Source organism: Lissotriton helveticus, chromosome 4_1 (assembly GCF_964261635.1).
Source record: "Lissotriton helveticus chromosome 4_1, aLisHel1.1, whole genome shotgun sequence".
Lineage (NCBI taxonomy): Eukaryota > Metazoa > Chordata > Amphibia > Caudata > Salamandridae > Lissotriton > Lissotriton helveticus.
In genome coordinates, this window is record NC_136063.1 from 1048275756 (window position 1) to 1048293775 (window position 18020).

General features: G+C 48.7%; 1 protein-coding gene across 1 annotated transcript in view; it reads right to left on the minus strand.

Annotated features, from left to right (window-relative positions):
• Positions 1-18020, minus strand: part of LOC144828105 (uncharacterized) — a 431229-nt gene that overhangs the window by 24866 nt on the left and 388343 nt on the right. Inside the window, exon 3 of the mRNA XM_078686230.1 lies at positions 17547-18014. Within this exon, the coding sequence (XP_078542356.1) occupies positions 17547-18014 (468 nt within the window). The remainder of the gene's footprint in view (positions 1-17546; positions 18015-18020) is intronic.

An 18020-nucleotide genomic window follows, 5' to 3' on the forward strand; every position in this document is an offset into this window, starting at 1 on the left:
CTTGCGGGTTGTTGGGAAATCGAGTCCCGAGACCGACCTTCTTCATTCTAAACTAAGGTATGGTGCTGATTAGACCCTTAGAGAAATCTTGGACAGATTCTTGGCAAAAGAATACTAATTTTATGCTACACCTCACTTACTCCTTCCCTCGTACTAAGCTTAGGTTAGGTACACCGGGGTAGGCATATTTTAGAAGCACCAGTTGAGTACTTTTAGCCTCCGTTATTTATGCATGTATTTATATATGGTTTAGGAACCATACAATGCTCTTACAGTATTATTATATTCTACTATTTATACTGTATGCATTATGTTTTACAACATGGCCATTACTAGTGCAAAACCCACAAAAAATTCAGAAGCTATATGAGGCAGTATTCCCTGCCCTTGAGAAAGTTGGGGATCTTTTCCCACAGACACCCACTTCTGATAAGTTCGGTGTGCTTGGGGATATTCATTCCGAGCTTTGTACCAACCTAGCAGAAGTAATTAACCCGGTGGCCAGGACAAAAAGGCCAACGGGAGAAGAGCCACATGGTTCAATGCTTCTTGCAGAAGAGCAAAGGCTGATCTCCTGGAGTCTCTTAAAATCCGGGAAACTCCCAGTAAGATCAGGGAAAAGCGGATGGCCTACAAGTCTATCATCTCCCATGCCAAAATTGAATGGGACCAGGAGAATTGGTCGGAAATGACGGCTGCCTTAGCATTGCAAGACGCCCGTAAATTTTGGCAGATCGTCAAGCACGGTTCAGCTGAACCAATGATTCAGAAAAGGGGGTGGTGATGAACAGAGTGCCTGAATTAAGCAGACCACTCTTACCCAGTCCAAAGATCAGGGCTTGATCCATCACCGTTTTTTAGCTCACTGCACCATCCCAGCTCAGAATTTGGCTATATGCAAATTAGTCTGTTCCTGTCCCAGTGCATGATGGGAACAGGGCAAACCAAACTACAAAGCCAATTCTTATACTGGGAAGGAAACAAGCTTCCGGGGACCGGTTTCTGCCATTTCAGGCGTCGTCGGCCCGGCTTGCTTGAATCCTGATGGTGCAATGAGCAAGGGACTCACATCTGAGTATACCCTTCCACGCTTATGGTGGACAAAATGATTCAGAAAAGGGGGTGGTGATGAACAGAGTGCCTGAATTAAGCAGACCACTCTTACCCAGTCCAAAGATCAGGGCTTGATCCATCACCGTTTTTTAGCTCACTGCACCATCCCAGCTCAGAACTTGGCTATATGCAAATTAGTCTGTTCCTGTCCCAGTGCATGATGGGAACAGGGCAAACCAAACTACCAAGCCAATTCTTATACTGGGAAGGAAACAAGCTTCCGGGGACCGGTTTCTGCCATTTCAGGCGTCGTCGGCCCGGCTTGCTTGAATCCTGATGGTGCAATGAGCAAGGGACTCACATCTGAGTATACCCTTCCACGCTTATGGTGGACAAAATGATTCAGAAAAGGGGGTGGTGATGAACAGAGTGCCTGAATTAAGCAGACCACTCTCACCCAGTCCAAAGATCAGGGCTTGATCCATCACCGTTTTTTAGCTCACTGCACCATCCCAGCTCAGAACTTGGCTATATGCAAATTAGTCTGTTCCTGTCCCAGTGCATGATGGGAACAGGGCAAACCAAACTACCAAGCCAATTCTTATACTGGGAAGGAAACAAGCTTCCGGGGACCGATTTCTGCCATTTCAGGCGTCGTCGGCCCGGCTTGCTTGAATCCTGATGGTGCAATGAGCAAGGGACTCACATCTGAGTATACCCTTCCACGCTTATGGTGGACAAAATGATTCAGAAAAGGGGGTGGTGATGAACAGAGTGCCTGAATTAAGCAGACCACTCTTACCCAGTCCAAAGATCAGGGCTTGATCCATCACCGTTTTTTAGCTCACTGCACCATCCCAGCTCAGAACTTGGCTATATGCAAATTAGTCTGTTCCTGTCCCAGTGCATGATGGGAACAGGGCAAACCAAACTACCAAGCCAATTCTTATACTGGGAAGGAAACAAGCTTCCGGGGACCTGTTTCTGCCATTTCAGGCGTCGTCGGCCCGGCTTGCTTGAATCCTGATGGTGCAATGAGCAAGGGACTCACATCTGAGTATACCCTTCCACGCTTATGGTGGACAAAATGATTCAGAAAAGGGGGTGGTGATGAACAGAGTGCCTGAATTAAGCAGACCACTCTTACCCAGTCCAAAGATCAGGGCTTGATCCATCACCGTTTTTTAGCTCACTGCACCATCCCAGCTCAGAACTTGGCTATATGCAAATTAGTCTGTTCCTGTCCCAGTGCATGATGGGAACAGGGCAAACCAAACTACCAAGCCAATTCTTATACTGGGAAGGAAACAAGCTTCCGGGGACCGGTTTCTGCCATTTCAGGCGTCGTCGGCCCGGCTTGCTTGAATCCTGATGGTGCAATGAGCAAGGGACTCACATCTGAGTATACCCTTCCACGCTTATAGTGGACAAAATGATTCAGAAAAGGGGGTGGTGATGAACAGAGTGCCTGAATTAAGCAGACCACTCTTACCCAGTCCAAAGATCAGGGCTTGATCCATCACCGTTTTTTAGCTCACTGCACCATCCCAGCTCAGAACTTGGCTATATGCAAATTAGTCTGTTCCTGTCCCAGTGCATGATGGGAACAGGGCAAACCAAACTACCAAGCCAATTCTTATACTGGGAAGGAAACAAGCTTCCGGGGACCGATTTCTGCCATTTCAGGCGTCGTCGGCCCGGCTTGCTTGAATCCTGATGGTGCAATGAGCAAGGGACTCACATCTGAGTATACCCTTCCACGCTTATGGTGGACAAAATGATTCAGAAAAGGGGGTGGTGATGAACAGAGTGCCTGAATTAAGCAGACCACTCTTACCCAGTCCAAAGATCAGGGCTTGATCCATCACCGTTTTTTAGCTCACTGCACCATCCCAGCTCAGAACTTGGCTATATGCAAATTAGTCTGTTCCTGTCCCAGTGCATGATGGGAACAGGGCAAACCAAACTACCAAGCCAATTCTTATACTGGGAAGGAAACAAGCTTCCGGGGACCTGTTTCTGCCATTTCAGGCGTCGTCGGCCCGGCTTGCTTGAATCCTGATGGTGCAATGAGCAAGGGACTCACATCTGAGTATACCCTTCCACGCTTATGGTGGACAAAATGATTCAGAAAAGGGGGTGGTGATGAACAGAGTGCCTGAATTAAGCAGACCACTCTTACCCAGTCCAAAGATCAGGGCTTGATCCATCACCGTTTTTTAGCTCACTGCACCATCCCAGCTCAGAACTTGGCTATATGCAAATTAGTCTGTTCCTGTCCCAGTGCATGATGGGAACAGGGCAAACCAAACTACCAAGCCAATTCTTATACTGGGAAGGAAACAAGCTTCCGGGGACCGGTTTCTGCCATTTCAGGCGTCGTCGGCCCGGCTTGCTTGAATCCTGATGGTGCAATGAGCAAGGGACTCACATCTGAGTATACCCTTCCACGCTTATGGTGGACAAAATGATTCAGAAAAGGGGGTGGTGATGAACAGAGTGCCTGAATTAAGCAGACCACTCTTACCCAGTCCAAAGATCAGGGCTTGATCCATCACTGTGGAAGGGTATACTCAGACATGAGTCCCTTGCTCACTGCTCCATCAGGATTCAAGCAAGCCGGGCCGACGACGCCTGGAATGGCAGAAACCGGTCCCCGGAAGCTTGTCTCCTTTCTGGTGAAGAATTGGCTTGGTAGTTTGGTCTGCCCTGTTCCCATGATGCACTGGGCCAGGGACAGACTAATTTGCATATAGCCAGGTTCTGAGCTGGGATGGGGCAGTGAGCTAAATAACGGTGATGGATCAAGCCCTGATCTTTGGACTGGGTAAGAGTGGTCTGCTTAATTCAGACACTCTGTTCATCACCACCCCCTTTTCTGAATCATTTTGTCCACCATAAGCGTGGAAGGGTATACTCAGACATGAGTCCCTTGCTCACTGCTCCATCAGGATTCAAGCAAGCCGGGCCGACGACGCCTGGAATGGCAGAAACCGGTCCCCGGAAGCTTGTCTCCTTTCTGGTGAAGAATTGGCTTTGTAGTTTGGTCTGCCCTGTTCCCTTGATGCACTGGGCCAGGGACAGACTAATTTGCATATAGCCAGGTTCTGAGCTGGGATGGGGCAGTGAGCTAAATAACGGTGATGGATCAAGCCCTGATCTTTGGTCTGGGTAAGAGTGGTCTGCTTAATTCAGACACTCTGTTCATCACCACCCCCTTTTCTGAATCAGCTGAACCAATAGCGGCAGTAAATGCAAATATAGCTGCAACTGTGTGGGAGGACCACTTTAAATCCTTGTACAGTGTGCCCGACCAGGGTCAATTGGGGAATCCATCTGAACCAGTAATGATTCAACCACCCGAAAGCCTATCCCAGATGGATGGGTTTACCCTGGGAGAACTTAATATGGCAATTTTGGGCCTGGTGGCTGAAAAGGCGCTGGGTCTGGACAAGATTCCAGGCGACCTTTATAGGCATATAGTTAAGATCTGGGCCCCGTATTTGATGGTGCTGTTCAATGCAATCTTGAACGGCATGAGGATCCCCCCAACTTGGCTGGGGGCAGAGATAGTCCCCATATTTAAGAGGGGCTCGCCTCTGCTCCCAGCCAACTATAGGCCAATAAGCCTGATAGATGTTTCTCAGAAACTCTTTACTAGGCTACTCCTGGATCGTCTGTTGGAATGGATGTCGGAGTACGATATTCTGGCCCATTCCAGGCGGGATTTAGGAAGAAGATCTCCACCACAGACCAGGTCTTTCGGCTTGCCCTCATTTATTGGAAAACGGTACAGTTGGAGGGTGGCAGCCTCTACACTCGTGGACCTGAGGGCGGCCTTTGACCTGGTCCCGCGCAGAAAACTCTGGGAGGTGCTGGCCAAACTGGGGGTCCCTGCGGGCCTGTTGGAGATGATTATCCGTCTCCATACTGCCAGCTTTGCCCAGGTGAGGTGTGGTAAGGAGGGGGCGCTGTCAAACCGATTCCCCGTTGACAGGGGGGTAAGGCAGGGTTGCATGCTTGCACCGACCCTGTTTTGCCTCTATGTCAACGGGGTAATCGCTCACCTCAATGGGGTTGTCAACTCAGATGCTCCCAAGTTGGCAGGCAGCAGGGTGCCGGCGATTATGTTCGCCGACGACACCCTGCTGCTCTCAAAGTCCCCAGTGGGGATACAGAGCGTTCTAAACGGTTTTGTGGATTTTTGTGGGGAACAGGGTTTAGAAATCAACACCTTAAAGACCAAATTTATGGTCTTTAATCCCCCACAAAAGTTACGATTCATACCTATCATTGGCCAGAGTAGACTTGAAAGGGTGCACACCTTTGAGTATCTTGGTGTCGTGATAAATGACAAGATGACCTGGTCCACACACCAACAGAAAGCACACCTTAAATTGGCCCAGTATGCGGGAGGGGTTTTGAGGCTCATGGGAAATAATAGGTCATCCATTAAACCCGTCGGCCCACCACTCCAGATTTACAAGGCACAAGCAAGGGGGGCTGCCATGCATGGTTGTGAGCTATGGGGTCACGTAGCTTCCCCAGAATTGGTGAGAGAGGAGAACAAGTTCATTAGGCAGGGGGTCCGACTTCCGTCCAGTACGCCCCTTGTTCCATTAAGGTTAGACCTAGGGCTGCGACCTATAAGCAAAGAACTGGCACTGCGTCCCTTGGTTTATTGGCGGAGGATGTGGGCAGTCCCGGAACTGATCAGCTATAGGCAGGGTCTACAAGAGGTTTTAGCCATGCCTAACGCTGGAAAAATCAAATGGTTTAAATTCATTAAAACTGAGCTGGAGGGCCTAGGCCTATCGACACTCTGGTCTGATCCCTCAACCACATGTCCACTAATTCCTAAAAAGACACTGGCAAAGGTTTATTGTGACAGCAAACTAGCGGCACTCTGCCGTCAGGCTACTCTGGGCACACTTACGGAGTCATTTTTATGCACTAAGGATAAATACAGTTTTGAACCAGCCCTGGATAAAATATATCCTGCTCTACTTAGGAAACTCTACTTGCAGTGGAGGCATGGGACCCTTCCACTGCGAGCGCTAACTAGTAAGTGGAGTGACTCAGCAACCAGTTCATGCCCGGCTTGCGGAGTGGCCAATGAATCAGAGCTCCACGTAATCTTTTTCTGTCCGGCCTATAATGCCTCCCGCAGGAAATGGATTGTGCCCATTTGTAGGAGCCTGGGGCTTGCGGAGTGTTTGGCCGCGTTCAGAGTATTGAAAACAGATTTGACTGATCACATTGTCTTTGCTGTGGCTAAATACTTAGGTGCAATGTGGTCTCTGAAGAGACAGTGCCTTAAGGCGGGTTAGTGATTACTGATCGTCTGTACTATAAAATCTGAAACTCTATATTTCTGGGACATTTTTATGTAACTGGGTGGATCTTGATGTTTTTAACGTTTTATTCTCTTAACACTATGCATTGAATTGTGTGTATCTTTTATGGTGACAAAATTACCGAAATAAAGATTTATGAATGAATATGTTTTACAACCAGTTTTATGATTGTAGCAGTTAATTTCTTATGCTTGAGAAAAAAGACTGTTCAATAAATCCTTTTATTGAAAACGCCCTTCTTTCTACTTTCTCTGCACCTCTAGTGAAATGAAGCATGCACGATTGATTGAGTGAAATGTCTATCTATTGTTTCCACGACTCTGAAGATACGTTTTATCTTGGGGAAACAAAGTTGTCATGTTTATGTGGTTGTCAGAGATTAATCCCTTCTTGTGAATTCGAGGACGTTTCTAGTGACCTCTGAGCTAGCTGGCACACACAATTAAGTCTAGTATATTCGATAGAGACCTAGTCGACCTCAGTCCTACGTGTAATCTATAGGATATACTATTCCAATGCGCAGAGCCTATTGGGAATATAGGAACTACACTACACTCTGTTGCCCTCCTCCCTCTGTCTGTCTCCCTTTGTCTGTCTCCCACCCTCTGTCTCTCTCCCTCTGTCTCCCTCCCTCTCTCCCCCTCTGTCTCCCTCCCTCCCTCTCTCTCCCTCTGTCTCCCTCCCTCTGTCTCACTCCCTCTGTCTGTCTGCCTCCCTCTGTTGCCCTCCTCCCTCTGCCTGTCTTCCTCTGGCTCCCTCTGTCTGTCACCCTCTGTCTGTCTCCCTCTGTCTGTCTCTCTCCCTCTGTCTGTCTCCCTCCCTATGTCTCTCTCTCTCTGTCTCCCTCTCTCTGTCTCCCTCCGTCTCCCTCCCTCTCTCCCTCTGTCTCTCTCCCTCTGTCTCACTCCCTCTGTCTACCTCCCTCTGTTGCCCTCCTCCCTCTGCCTGTCTCCCTCTGTCGCCCTCTGTCTGTCGCCCTCTGTCTGTCTCCCTCTGTCTGTCTCTATCTCTCAGTCTGTCTCCCTCCCTCTGTCTCTCTCTCTGTCTCCCTCTGTCTCCCTCGCTCTGTCTCCCTCCCTCTGTCTTTGCTCTCTATCTGTCGCCCTCTGTCTGTCGCCCTTTGTCTGTCACTCTCTGTCTGTCTATGTCCCTCTGTCACCCTCCATCTGTCTCCCTCCCTCTGTCTCCCTCTCTCTGTCTACCTCTCCCTCTGTCACCCTCTGTCTCCCTCCCTCTCTCTCTGTCCCTCTGTCTCCCTCTCCCTCTCTGTCTCTCTATCTGTCTTAGTCTATGCCTCTATCTGTCTGTCCCGGTCTCTGCCTCTATCTGTCTGTCGCCCTCTGTGTGTTGCCCTTTGTCTGTCACCCTCTGTCTGTCTCCCACCCTCTGTCTCCCTCCAGCTGTCTCCCTCCCTCTGTCTCCCTCTCTCTGTCTCCCTCTCTCTCGGTCTCCCTCTGTCTCCCTCTATCTCCCTCTATCTGTCTCCCTCTGTCTCCCTCTCTCTCTCTCTGTCTCCCTCCCTCTCCCTCCCTCTGTTACCCTCGGTCTCCCTCCCTCTCTCTCTGTCTCCCTCCCCCTCTGTCTCCCTCCCTGTCTCTCTGTCTGTCTTAGTCTCTGCCTCTATCTGTCTGTCCCTGTCCCTGTCTCTGCCTCTATCTGTCTGTCTGTCCCTGTCTCTCCCTCTGTCTCCCTCCCTCTGTCTCACTCCCTCTGTCCCTGTCTGTCCCTGTCTCCCTCTCTCTCCCTCTGTCTCCCTCGCTCTGTCCGTCTCCCTCTCTCTCTCTCTGTCTCCCTCTCTCTGTCTCCCTCCCTCTCCCTCCCTTTCCCTCCCTCTGTCTCCCTCTCTCTGTCTCCCTCCCTCTCCCTCCCTTTCCCTCCCTCTGTCTCCCTCCACCTGCCTCCCTCCCCCTGCCTCCCTCCCTCTGCCTCCCTCCCTCTGTCTCCCTCCCTCTCTATCTCCCCTCCCTACATCTGTCTCCCTCTCTCTCTGTCTCCCTCTCTCCCCCTCTGTCTCCCTCCCTCCCTCTCTCTCCCTCTGTCTCCCTCCCTCTGTCTCACTCCCTCTGTCTGTCTGCCTCCCTCTGTTGCCCTCCTCCCTCTGCCTGTCTTCCTCTGGCTCCCTCTGTCTGTCACCCTCTGTCTGTCTCCCTCTGTCTGTCTCTCTCCCTCTGTCTGTCTCCCTCCCTATGTCTCTCTCTCTCTGTCTCCCTCTCTCTGTCTCCCTCCGTCTCCCTCCCTCTCTCCCTCTGTCTCTCTCCCTCTGTCTCACTCCCTCTGTCTACCTCCCTCTGTTGCCCTCCTCCCTCTGCCTGTCTCCCTCTGTCGCCCTCTGTCTGTCGCCCTCTGTCTGTCTCCCTCTGTCTGTCTCTATCTCTCAGTCTGTCTCCCTCCCTCTGTCTCTCTCTCTGTCTCCCTCTGTCTCCCTCGCTCTGTCTCCCTCCCTCTGTCTTTGCTCTCTATCTGTCGCCCTCTGTCTGTCGCCCTTTGTCTGTCACTCTCTGTCTGTCTATGTCCCTCTGTCACCCTCCATCTGTCTCCCTCCCTCTGTCTCCCTCTCTCTGTCTACCTCTCCCTCTGTCACCCTCTGTCTCCCTCCCTCTCTCTCTGTCCCTCTGTCTCCCTCTCCCTCTCTGTCTCTCTATCTGTCTTAGTCTATGCCTCTATCTGTCTGTCCCGGTCTCTGCCTCTATCTGTCTGTCGCCCTCTGTGTGTTGCCCTTTGTCTGTCACCCTCTGTCTGTCTCCCACCCTCTGTCTCCCTCCAGCTGTCTCCCTCCCTCTGTCTCCCTCTCTCTGTCTCCCTCTCTCTCGGTCTCCCTCTGTCTCCCTCTATCTCCCTCTATCTGTCTCCCTCTGTCTCCCTCTCTCTCTCTCTGTCTCCCTCCCTCTCCCTCCCTCTGTTACCCTCGGTCTCCCTCCCTCTCTCTCTGTCTCCCTCCCCCTCTGTCTCCCTCCCTGTCTCTCTGTCTGTCTTAGTCTCTGCCTCTATCTGTCTGTCCCTGTCCCTGTCTCTGCCTCTATCTGTCTGTCTGTCCCTGTCTCTCCCTCTGTCTCCCTCCCTCTGTCTCACTCCCTCTGTCCCTGTCTGTCCCTGTCTCCCTCTCTCTCCCTCTGTCTCCCTCGCTCTGTCCGTCTCCCTCTCTCTCTCTCTGTCTCCCTCTCTCTGTCTCCCTCCCTCTCCCTCCCTTTCCCTCCCTCTGTCTCCCTCTCTCTGTCTCCCTCCCTCTCCCTCCCTTTCCCTCCCTCTGTCTCCCTCCACCTGCCTCCCTCCCCCTGCCTCCCTCCCTCTGCCTCCCTCCCTCTGTCTCCCTCCCTCTCTATCTCCCCTCCCTACATCTGTCTCCCTCTCTCTCTGTCTCCCTCTGTCACCCTCTGTCTGCCTCCCTCTGTCTCCTTCTCTCTCTCTGTCTCCCTTCCTCACATTCTCTCTGTTACCCTCTGTCTCCCTCCCTCTCTCTCTCTCCCTCTGTCTCCCTCTCACTTTCCCTCACTGCCTATATCTGTCTGTCCCTGTCTCTGCCTCTATCTGTCTGTCTGTCCCTTTCTCTATCTGTCCCTGTTTCCCTCCCTCTGTCTCCCTCTCTGTCTGTCTCTGCCTGCCCCTGTCTCTGCCTTCATCTGTCTCTGTCTGTCTCTATCTCTGTCTGTCTCTGTCTCCCTCCCTCTCTCCCTCTCTCTCTGTCTCCCTCCCTCTCTGTCTCCCTCCCTCTCTGTCTCTCTCTCCCTCTCTCATCTGTCTTCCTCTGTCTCCCTCACTCTGTCCGTCTCCCTCTCTCTCTCTGTCGCCCTCTCGCTGTCTCCCTCTCTCTGTCTCCCTCCCTCTCCCTCCCTCTGTCTCTGTTGCTCTGTCTCCCTCCCCCTTCCTCCCTCCCTCTGTCTTCCTCCCTCTCTCCCTCCCTCTCCCTCCATCTGTCTCCCTCTCTCTGTCTCCCTCTGTCTCCCTCTATCACCCTCTCTCTGCCTCCCTCTGTCTCCTTCTCTCTCTCTGTCTCCCTCCCTCTGTTACCCTCTGTCTCCCTCCCTCTCCCCCTCTGTCTCCCTCTCAGTTTCCCTCTCTGTCTCTCTGTCCCCGTCTCTGCCTCTATCTGTCTGTCCCTGCCTCTGTCTCTATCTGTCTGTCTGTCCCTGTCTCTATCTGTCCCTGTTTCCCTCCCTCTGTCTCCCTCTCTGTCTCTGTCTGTCTGCCCTTGTCTCCCTCTCTCTCTGTCTCCCTCCCTCTGTCTCCCTCTATCTGTTTCCCTGTCTGTCTGTCTCCCTCCCTCTGTCGCCCCCTCCCTCTGTCTGTCCCCCTCCCTCTGTCTCCCTCCCTCTGTCTCCGTCCCTCTCTCTCTCTGTCTCCCTCTGTCTCTCTCTATCTCCCTCCCTCGGTCTCCCTCCCTGTCTCCCTCCCTGTCACCCTCCCTCGGTCTCCCTCCCTCGGTCTCCCTCCCTCTGTCTCCCTCCTTCTGTCTCCCTCCTTCTGTCTCCTTCTCTCTGTCTCCCTCTCTCTGTCTCCCTCGCTCTCTGTCTCCCTCTCTCTCTGTGTCCCTCTCTTTCCCTCTCTCTCTGTGTATCTCCCTCCCTCCGTGTGTCTCCCTCCCTCTTTCTGTCTCCCTGTCTGTCTGTATCCCTCCCTCTGTCGCCCCCTTCCCTCTCTCTGTCTCCCTCGGTCTCCTTCACTCTATCTCTCCCTCTGTCTCCCTCTGTCTCCCACCCTATCTGTCTCCCTCTCTCTCTGTCTCCCTCTGTCTCCCACTGAGCTATTTAAATAGCATTTCCCTCCCCTGCGGACACCCATGTACCGGATCAGTGCCCCCTTTCTACTGCAGGAAAACCATTGCAACTCCCATTCGTGCCTCTGAACCCTACAATGTAAATCTAGAGTCATACCAACATGCAGAGCCAGTATTCACAGCATGTTGGCAATATGAGCCTGCAACCCAGTGGTTCATGAATTATATTATGATGCAGGCTACTCTTCACAAAATTGAAATATATATATATATATATATATATATATATATATTACATAAATAGAGCCATCCTAAGGATCATATGAGAATAGGAAAAAGTGTACCACCAGGGCTATTTAGGCCAAGTTCACCTCAATTTCCTCATCCTAATTCAACCCAGCTGGTGATTTTGTGTGAAGGCCCAGAAAGTACCTGGACTCCAAGGTATCTTAATTGTCTCACCCTACTTCCACCTCTGAAGTTCCTTGCAATTCTGTCTATTGCAAGAAGCAACCACTTGACCACATCACTGTTATGTTATTCATGAAAGTGCCTACCACGGGGTATGTGAAATCAGAATTCCTGATCATACATTGATGTTCCAATATGCCTATTTGTAGTGGAAAGATAGTACTGTCCACATGCATAAGTGGACAGGCACATACCAAGACGTATACAGTGGTCTGAGTCACAGTTGCAAAAACTACCTATCTTTGTCTTTAGTCCACCAGATGTAGCATACCCTGCAGTGTTAGAGATTAATACATAGGCTTTACACTTACCACATTTGTAAAATCCTTTAGGTTAAGTCAGTCAGGTATCCACCTTTCGGGCTTTAGTATAGTAGCTATGCGTCAGTTCATCCCCCAACGTCCTGCTTCTTCTATAAGTGTTTTTTTTAAACAAACTTTATTGGTTTTTCAATTTACGACCATTAGGAACAAATTGGTGTCAATTCTTGGCTAGATAAATCTCAGATGCCTCTGCAATCATACAATTCCCTAATTTGTAATGAACCCCATCTTACATTCCCACCCATTATCTCTTAATTGACAATTCAAAAGTAAGGGAAAAACAAAAGAATAAAAATAGGCCCAGCCCAATAATACAACCCACCCTATTAAACAATGTCCATGCGTTATAAACTCACTATGAATCATAGGAATTCTGCGCTAATCTACTAAACCACCCAGCTACCGTTCCCTCCCCCCTCCTCCGCGCCCCCCGGCAAGTCGCTTCTAGTATTATACCTTACAATCAATAACCTTCTGCATCTCATAAGTGGAATTAGCCCCGTAGTCTGGGAACGTGAGCATGTGCGTGGCTATACTCCCTGGTCGCCTATCCTGTATGCTGCAAGTGCATCCCAGTCATTACTGTTGTGAGCCATCATGGTGTTGCTCTGGCTCCTGTGTGGGCAGTGGAGTATCATCTTCACTATCACTGTCTGGGTCTTTTAGCAATCCTACCAAATGCTCCCATGCCCTGGCCGCCTCCAGTGAGCTCTCGCTCTCCGACCTCTTTGCCATTTGCAGCCGTACTATCCCATCGCATTCCGCCCATTTAACAAATTCTTTCTTCCATCTAGCTACTCCGGATGCCACTCTCACTTTCCAGTGCATCGTGATTTTCTTTTTTGCCAACAATAACCCCATGTCTATGAACTTACTAGTGACCTTGGTTTTAGCCATATGAGGAAACCAGTGTAGGACGCATGTCCCCAAGGCCAGTTCCAAACCTCTGTCTGTCACTACATTCAGCAGTTCAACCACCTCCGTCCAATAATATGCTAATAACGGGCAACCCCATATCATATTAGGGAAATCCGCTCCCTCTCTTCTACAGCGCGGACATTCAATATGCTTTGATTTTCACCAGGGTGAGATAAGTCCTGTACAGAATATAGAAATACACCAACTGAAACCAAGCATTCCAGGTGCTCTTCCACGCCCGTGCAACTATGTCAGCCCAAGCCCTATTAGGTATCTCATCACCCACATCCACTTCCCATTTTTCCTTAAACACTTCCAAGGGAGCCAGCTTCTCCTGAATCATTTGATTGCAGAGGCACGTGACTGCCTTATATTTCCCTGCAGCAGTCACAATATACTGGCAACTCAAAGAAGTCCTAGGTTCAGTCTGGCCCTCATTCCAGTGTGCCCAAATTGCCGCAGTGAGAGCAGCATGCAGTAAAAAGTCTCCCCCTTGCAAGTCAAACTGCTCCTGCAATATATGGAAGGGCAGCATAGTCCCGTCCTCGTACAGGTGCCCAATAGTGGTTAGCCCACTCTCATCCCATTTGCTCAGTTCCCACCAGGAGCCCCCATGGGGAAGCGCCTCACAGAAAGAAAGCGGTATATCCGGAGCATATGGCAATGCCATACCTGCTTGCTTAACACTCCTCCTCCAACATTGCCTCGTTGTCTTAAAGTCCTCAGATAGTCACCTATCTGGACAGGAAGGTCCAAGAGGATTTGTGAGAGCAACCTCAGCTTCGGTAGGCGCAGATAAATTGTGGTCCACCAATAATTTCTCCTATTTGGGGGTAGTCTTTGCTGCGAACAACTCCTGGACTGAGCATATCGCTCACTCCAGGGGTAGGTTCTCAAAGGCCATTAACTCAATTCTTAGTCTACCGCACTCCAAGAACACTGGCACCTTATCTGCTGTTCTGAAAATCTATAAAGCCCAGTGTTCACCTGTTGCCACTTACGGCGCAGAGGTTTGGGGTGTGGCCAAATGTGGCCCCATACAGTTGGAAGAAAACATATTTCTTAGAAAGTTACTTTGTGTTCCTATTTCAACTGCGCAACATGTATGCCATAAGGAGCTAAACTTGAATTTTATCGAGGACTTCATTCGTGCTCGCCCTGCCTTATTTTGGCAATCCGATGGCCTCACTTACTAGGGATATTATCACCGATAGTCGGAACTGTGACAAATGTTTTGACATTCCTTGGCTTTCTGGAGTGTATAAAAGTCTGTGTAGTATTAATTATGGCTATGTTTTTATTAACCCCAACGCAGACAAACCCCCATCCAAAAATGAGATAAAGAACGCCTTATACACTCTTTACTCTGAAGAAAGACTCACTCGGGAATCCCTTAAGACCACTGTTTCCTCATACCTGGCTCTTGATTTTTTAACTACGCCTATCCCTTATTATCTAACACTTCCGATGAGCCAGTGCGTGCGAGGATTATTATTCCGCCTAAGGGCAGGCTCAATTAAATTCGCACTTTGTTTTCCCTTAGTTATCGGAAAGACTGTGACCCTCTCACTTGCCCGTGCGATGGACTAAGCCATCAATCCTCTATGCACTTTTTATTCTTCTGTAAATTTTATATGAAATACACTGAAATGTTTTTAATCCCATATTTTGAAAACTGAAACCAATTAGCCTGGAAAACGCTTATTTATTGATCTTAACTATGGACATTGATGAACTTATTTTTCGCACTAGCACTTTCTTGCGCATAGCCGCCCGAGCTAGACAGTCCATGCTCGACCTTTGAATCTGTATGCACGATGTAATTGTATGTTGTTTCTTTTAAAATTGTTACTTTTCTGATTTGTACTTTTGTGGATACTTTGTTATCCGAATAAAGTTTTTATTGATTGATTGATTGATTTGATCAATTTTATATGGATTTTATGATAATTGTGTAAATTGTGTTTGTGCTTTTATGAATTCTTGGAATTCGAATAAAGAATATGAAACGATGAACAATGATCATGGCACAATATAATGTAACATAACATAATCTAAAAGTAAGACAAGTTACAAGGCTATAGCCCATGAAGGCTCCAAGGAGTCTAATAGTTCTTTCTAGAAGTTCTGCAGTAGCCTCAAACTCCGATGTAAAAGGCTATGGAAACTGCTGATCATTTGCCAACGAAAGTGCACCTTTCTCTGAGAGTTACTGACGTCTTGTCTCGGTCCTCCAGAGGTGAGAAAAACAACTAAAGGGGTTGTTTAGAGGTTGGCTGTTGTGAGAAATGTAGGAAACAGGCAGATGTCCCATCTATTGTAGATAGAGTGTATATATGGATACACACTCTTAATAATGGTAGGGAGTACATCCTTTAAATTTAGGCTGCTACCCCACATTCACTGAACTCCAATAATCCCCATAATTCTAATCTGTCTTGATACTTGGAAAGTTACTTCTGCTCTCTCCTACAGCTCCAAGGCCCTTAGGGAAGACTTCCATGCTACAGATTTCTTTACAGCAAGAGGTCCAACAGGATTAATGCCACCCTCTCCTGTCTGGCAGCTGGCCTTTTATACAGGATGGACTCCTTCTTCAGTCTTTGGGTCTCTGGGTTCAAGTGCAAAGCTACCTCAAGCTTTTTAACTGGCAAACCAGGCAGGTCTTCTCTATCTTCCGATGTTTTCTTCTGGATCGAGCAGGTCCTCGTGCCAGCTCCCCTTGCAACACTTCTCCTATCCAGCTTGCCCGCAGTCTGTTACCCTCTGCTTTTCTGTCTACCTGCTGCCCTCTGTTTGTGCCTCCTCTGCTCGTTTCCTGCTGAGTTTTGCCTTTTTCTGCCCTCTGTTTTGCCTTTCCTACTAATTTTTCTGCCCGCTGGTTTGCCTTTTTGCTTGTTTTTTGCTTTCGGTTTTGCCTTTCTGCTCATTTTTCTGCTCTCTGTTTTGCCGTTCCTGCTCGTTTTGCTGCCTTCTGTTTTGCCCTCTTAAGCTCTGTTTTGTCTATTCCACTTGTTTTCTGCCCTCTACTTGGCCTTTTTCTGCTAGTTTCTTCCTTCTTACTGTTGTTTCCCTCCTCCTGCCATTCCCATTCTCCCACCACCCAACGTCCGGCTCTCCCCCAGGACCTACTTAATGGAGGCTAGGTCACAGCTGCCCAGCAGGCGCATCATTGGTGTGCTAAATGAAAGCCCGTCTATGCCCGTCCTTTCCCAGCGCTGGGTCCCCTGGCCCTCTTGCCACCCACAGCTACACCTCCAAGGAGCTTTCAGGCCCTGGACCCCAGACACCGAAACAACTTCTGCAGCAATTCCTCTCCATGGTCAACAAATTAACCTAAGAACACGGATCCGCTCCAATGTATCCTGCTCAACGCCCTTTCCCTCTCCTAGTACACCACAGAAATCTGGGACACCCTCACCACCCTTGACCTGATGCTGCCTTCATCCCTGAACCATGGTTCAATCCCACCTTGAACCCCGGCATCACCACGGCAACACCCAATTGCTACAAGATGATACACCGAGACCGCACCAACAAACACGGCTGGTGCATCAATATCAACTTCAAGAAAACCATCCAATGCATCGCCACCAACGATGACCCAATACACCTAATGGAACACCTCAACTTCCAACTACAGACCTAAGCCAAGACCACGATCATAGGCACCCTTGAATATAGACCCACGGGACCACAGCCACAGCTTCAGTTCGTCCTGGGTTATTGCGGGCAGCTGTTTATTATTGCTGCTAGTTCAATTAGAACTACTTCCATTCCAGAAGACAGCTGTCAGGTATTACTTGTCAATAACCACTTTAATCCTGCGTGCGAGGACATTTAAACGCAGTTACAAATTTGTGTGGTTGGACCCTTCCTTTTCTGATCTTTTTAATTGTGCTGAATTCCCGACTGATACTTTTGAGGGAACCACCACAGTCAATCGATTTTGGTTGAGATACGGTACTGACATTATTTAGGTAAGATTAAAATTACAGCATATTGAATTCTAAATTTGGACTTCCTTGCATAGACTGTTGAATGGCTTACAATATAGAGGTGATCCCCCTTTGAACCAATTCAATACTTAAGGAGTCCACCTATTTAATTTGGTCCAGGGTCACTTACACGCTCTGGCAAGAATCAGACCCTACAGTGTCTACATCGGTGGACTGACTATCACCTTGATACTTAAAGTTTTAGATTTTTACAACATGTTTCTGCCCTGATGAAGGTCCTATAAAAGGAACGAAACGCGTTGGCTGTTGGCCTGTTGTTTTAACCTAAAGAAGAATAAAATAAATTTGAAAATATCTTATTGGCTACTGTGACTTCATCCCTAGTGCTGTCTCCATTCGCCTTCAACTCGTGTCTCTGGAATTCCAGTGAGACCCAACTGCAGCAGGTCTCAGAGGCTACTGGCACAGGACATTAACATTATGTGAACACTATGACTGAGGTGCTAAAAGTATAGTCAGCTGCAGTATCAATACATTTTGATTAAAGAGCACACCAATATTTTTCTGACCTATGCTGTTTTTGTCCACCTTTCTAAATTGTTTAGCAACATTAGGGATACTATAGGTATCATAATCTTATGCAAGTTTCATCCAACTGTAACATACACAGCTGTAGCTATTAGGAGCACAAATCAGCTTTCTTAAAATTAAGTTTGTCTTCTATCTCATAGTCAACTTAAGAAAGATGACTTACGCTTGAACGTCTTTCCGAAAGGTCACGGTTTGACGTTTGCGCTAAGTTATTTTGTAAATTCCTTCCAGCCAAGATGGACGTCCGGACAAGATTTCTGCAAAAGCCGTGCGGTTGATTATGGATTCCACATCTTGCACCCATTACAGCCTTGTTGATCAATGTCCTCTTTAAGGTGTCACCCCCATGATCGGTATCAATGAAATTTAGAAAGTTCAATGCATATTTCTTTTGTCTCCTGCTGGAATTTTCGGACATACTTGTATTCGAGTTTTTTTTCTTCACATCAGTAAGAAAAGATGTTTCATCCGCTAAAATGATGTCTTCAAAGTCGCTGCCACCATCAGAATCTTCAATATCATGAGCTTCTAATCGAACTACCTGCTCTCCTACAGCTGTCACGTCATGCAGAAGTTGTGCATTATACATATCCGGTTTCAGCACAGTAAGAGCAGGGTTCATGTAGGAAATCTACAA